We start from the raw sequence: 2,600 nt of genomic DNA on the forward strand, positions 1-2,600 counted from the left end.
CCAAAGTGATCAGCTTTGACATCACAGAGGTGTGGTCCAGTTTTGTGGAGGAAGTGAGTTTACCTGGTGGTGCCATACACTTACAGTTAATCCATAAACCCCTGGCACATCTCTCTATACAGAGGCCAAAGTACAGCAGGGTGGTGGAGCAGAATAAAATGTAGCCAAGTCGAGGTATAATGGTTGGTTGGTTGCAGTGTTGTTCAGTTACAGGCTGTGTTGTGGTTGTCGGGATTTACATGGCATCGCTCGGAGGAACTCACCCTAGAGTGTTGGCCCAGAGGAGGGAGAAGATCACCGCTCTGCCCCTCTACCACTCTGGACACCTTCGGGTGAAGACCACAGGAACAAAGGTAATTCAGAGAGAGGGAGAGAGAGAGGTTGTTTGTGTGTGTGTGTGTGTGTGTGTGTGTGTGTGTGTGTGTGTGTGTGTGTGTGTGTGGTGTGTGTCAGGACAGGGATAATATGTTGTCGTGTTCACGTATTCACATCTCCCAGGTATTTGCAGGGTATTTTGGAGAGCTTCGGGGATCCACCATTTTTCTCTACACAGATGAGCAGATTGACACAGTAAGAATCCTTAGACAGAGCCTTTACACTACATAGTCTTATCTGTTGACTGGAAATGATCTTGCTTTGTCTAGCTATAGCCTTTGCCCTATGGTCAATATTATAACAGAAAAGTTATCTGCTTTAAATATCTCCACTTCTTTTCTCTCCTCCCTCCCTCCCTCCCCTCCCCTCCCTCCCTCCCCTCCCTCCACTTCCAATCTCTCCCCTTGCTCCCTCTCTCTCTCTAGTACTGTCATAGGTTGAAGCTACAGGGGCTAACAGGGATGGAGTTGGACCCGTCTAGTTCTAGACGGGGCCCGTGTACCTACATCCTCTCCCTCCCCGACCAGACAATCAGTTTACAGGTAAGTATTTTCTTGTTCCATTTGACCCCTAACAGATGGAAATACAGTATGAATGGATCACTACTCCCTCTCTCTCTCCCTCCCCCTCTCCCTCTCCTCTCTCATTCTCTGTGTTATAATTATCATTATTAGGTGGACAGTCCAGACACAGGTGAGAAGTGGAGAGGCTTCATTATGACTGTGGCTACGGTTCGTACTTACACACACACACACACACACACACACACACACACACACACACACACACACACACACACACACACACACACCTCATGTTTACCAGTGAGGATGATACTGTATGTGAAGTTCACATCCCCCTCCCAGCTGCAAATTCCCTCCCAGCTACAACTGCTTCCGGGTCAGACGTTACAGCTACAGGAAGTCCTGGATCAGGAGCGCCAGAGGGCCAGCCTTCCCATAACACAATCCCCCTCAGACCACACCCCGAGACCCCGTTTACACATGACTCATGGCAACTCGGAACCTCCTGTGCCACCGTGAGTGAGACACCTTAGCTGTGATTCACGTCCACAGTGCAGATAAAGGAAAAGGAGACGAGAAGAGGAAGCCGCTTCAGACTATTAAGATATTTGTTGTTTCTCTTCCTCCAGAGGTTTCCACAAGGTGACACGTCAGGAGGCGGAGCGAATGTTGATTGACAGCCCAGAATACGGGGAAGTCATCCTGCGCCCAGCAGCAAAGAGCAACAGCTATGCCCTCACTGTCAGGCACAAAGGCTCCAGGTTAGTACACATACACACCACTTGCACACACGCACGCACACACACACACACACACACACACACACACACACACACACACAAGCTGTCAGCATGTGTTGTTGTCCTTCTCTTGTTTCAGTGGTGGGATGGTTCTAAGGCACTACAAAGTAAGACCCAGAGATTCTGGCTTTGTCATCGACCTGAAGAACACACCAGTTAGTACTTATAACATTTCTCACATACAAGATGAGATAATCTTACACATTGCTAAGATTACATTTAGGATTTTCAGATATGGTTTCTCCACACGTGGAGTCTTGTGAGTTTCCAGGGGTGCAAGGTGGCAGGGTTGTAGTTTCTATGAGCAGTATGAATAGAGATAAATGATGACTTCCTGTTTCCCTGGTCAGGTGTCCGGCTCCAGTCTCCATGACGTCCTACTTCTCTTCCTGTCCCAGACCAGGCAGTACCTGCGACCTCACATCCGACCCCCAACCCCTGACACAGATACCTATGACACATCGATAGCATAGTCACAAGAGACTAGGTAGTTAAAACATTTATCACACCGTACATCTATAAACACACCATTTTGGAGTGTCTTTCATCATTTCATCATTTCTCTGCTGTTTGTTGGATTCTATCTTGAAATATACTTATTCATATTACCATATTAGAACTGGGTGTATGGAAAGTAACTGAGTGAGAAAAGGGAGTGCAGAGAGCTTACATTCTGTTAGAACATGTTATTGTTAAATCCCATGTATCCTATGGAGAGGGGCAAAGGGCAACAGTCTGGTTTCAGTCACTGATAACGTAGGACAGCCGTGGAGTAGGGAGGAGTGAGGAATTCAGCTCAAGGTCAGGTCAGATTAAGTGAGGAGGAACAGTCAGTCCTGTCACACACATATATTTCCACGCCCATGAAGGTTCTAGCAGGAGGCTACACCAATGAGAGGAA

At 47.5% G+C, this 2,600-nt stretch overlaps 1 protein-coding gene across 1 annotated transcript; it reads left to right on the top strand.

Moving 5' to 3' along the window:
- Positions 1 to 239: 239 nt before the first annotated feature.
- On the top strand, positions 240 to 2,172 carry LOC311099916 (signal-transducing adaptor protein 1-like; the record flags this gene model as incomplete). The annotated part of the gene is made up of 8 exons (XM_084140633.1): positions 240 to 353; positions 499 to 570; positions 801 to 917; positions 1,050 to 1,106; positions 1,242 to 1,414; positions 1,529 to 1,660; positions 1,779 to 1,854; positions 2,050 to 2,172. The coding sequence occupies 8 exons, from the start codon at positions 240 to 242 to the stop codon at positions 2,170 to 2,172; spliced, it is 864 nt and encodes a 287-aa protein (XP_083996759.1).
- Between the last annotated feature and the right edge of the window lie 428 nt (positions 2,173 to 2,600).

This window comes from Coregonus lavaretus, assembly GCF_964263955.1.
Source record: "Coregonus lavaretus genome assembly, chromosome: 2".
In the NCBI taxonomy this organism is placed as follows: domain Eukaryota; kingdom Metazoa; phylum Chordata; class Actinopteri; order Salmoniformes; family Salmonidae; genus Coregonus; species Coregonus lavaretus.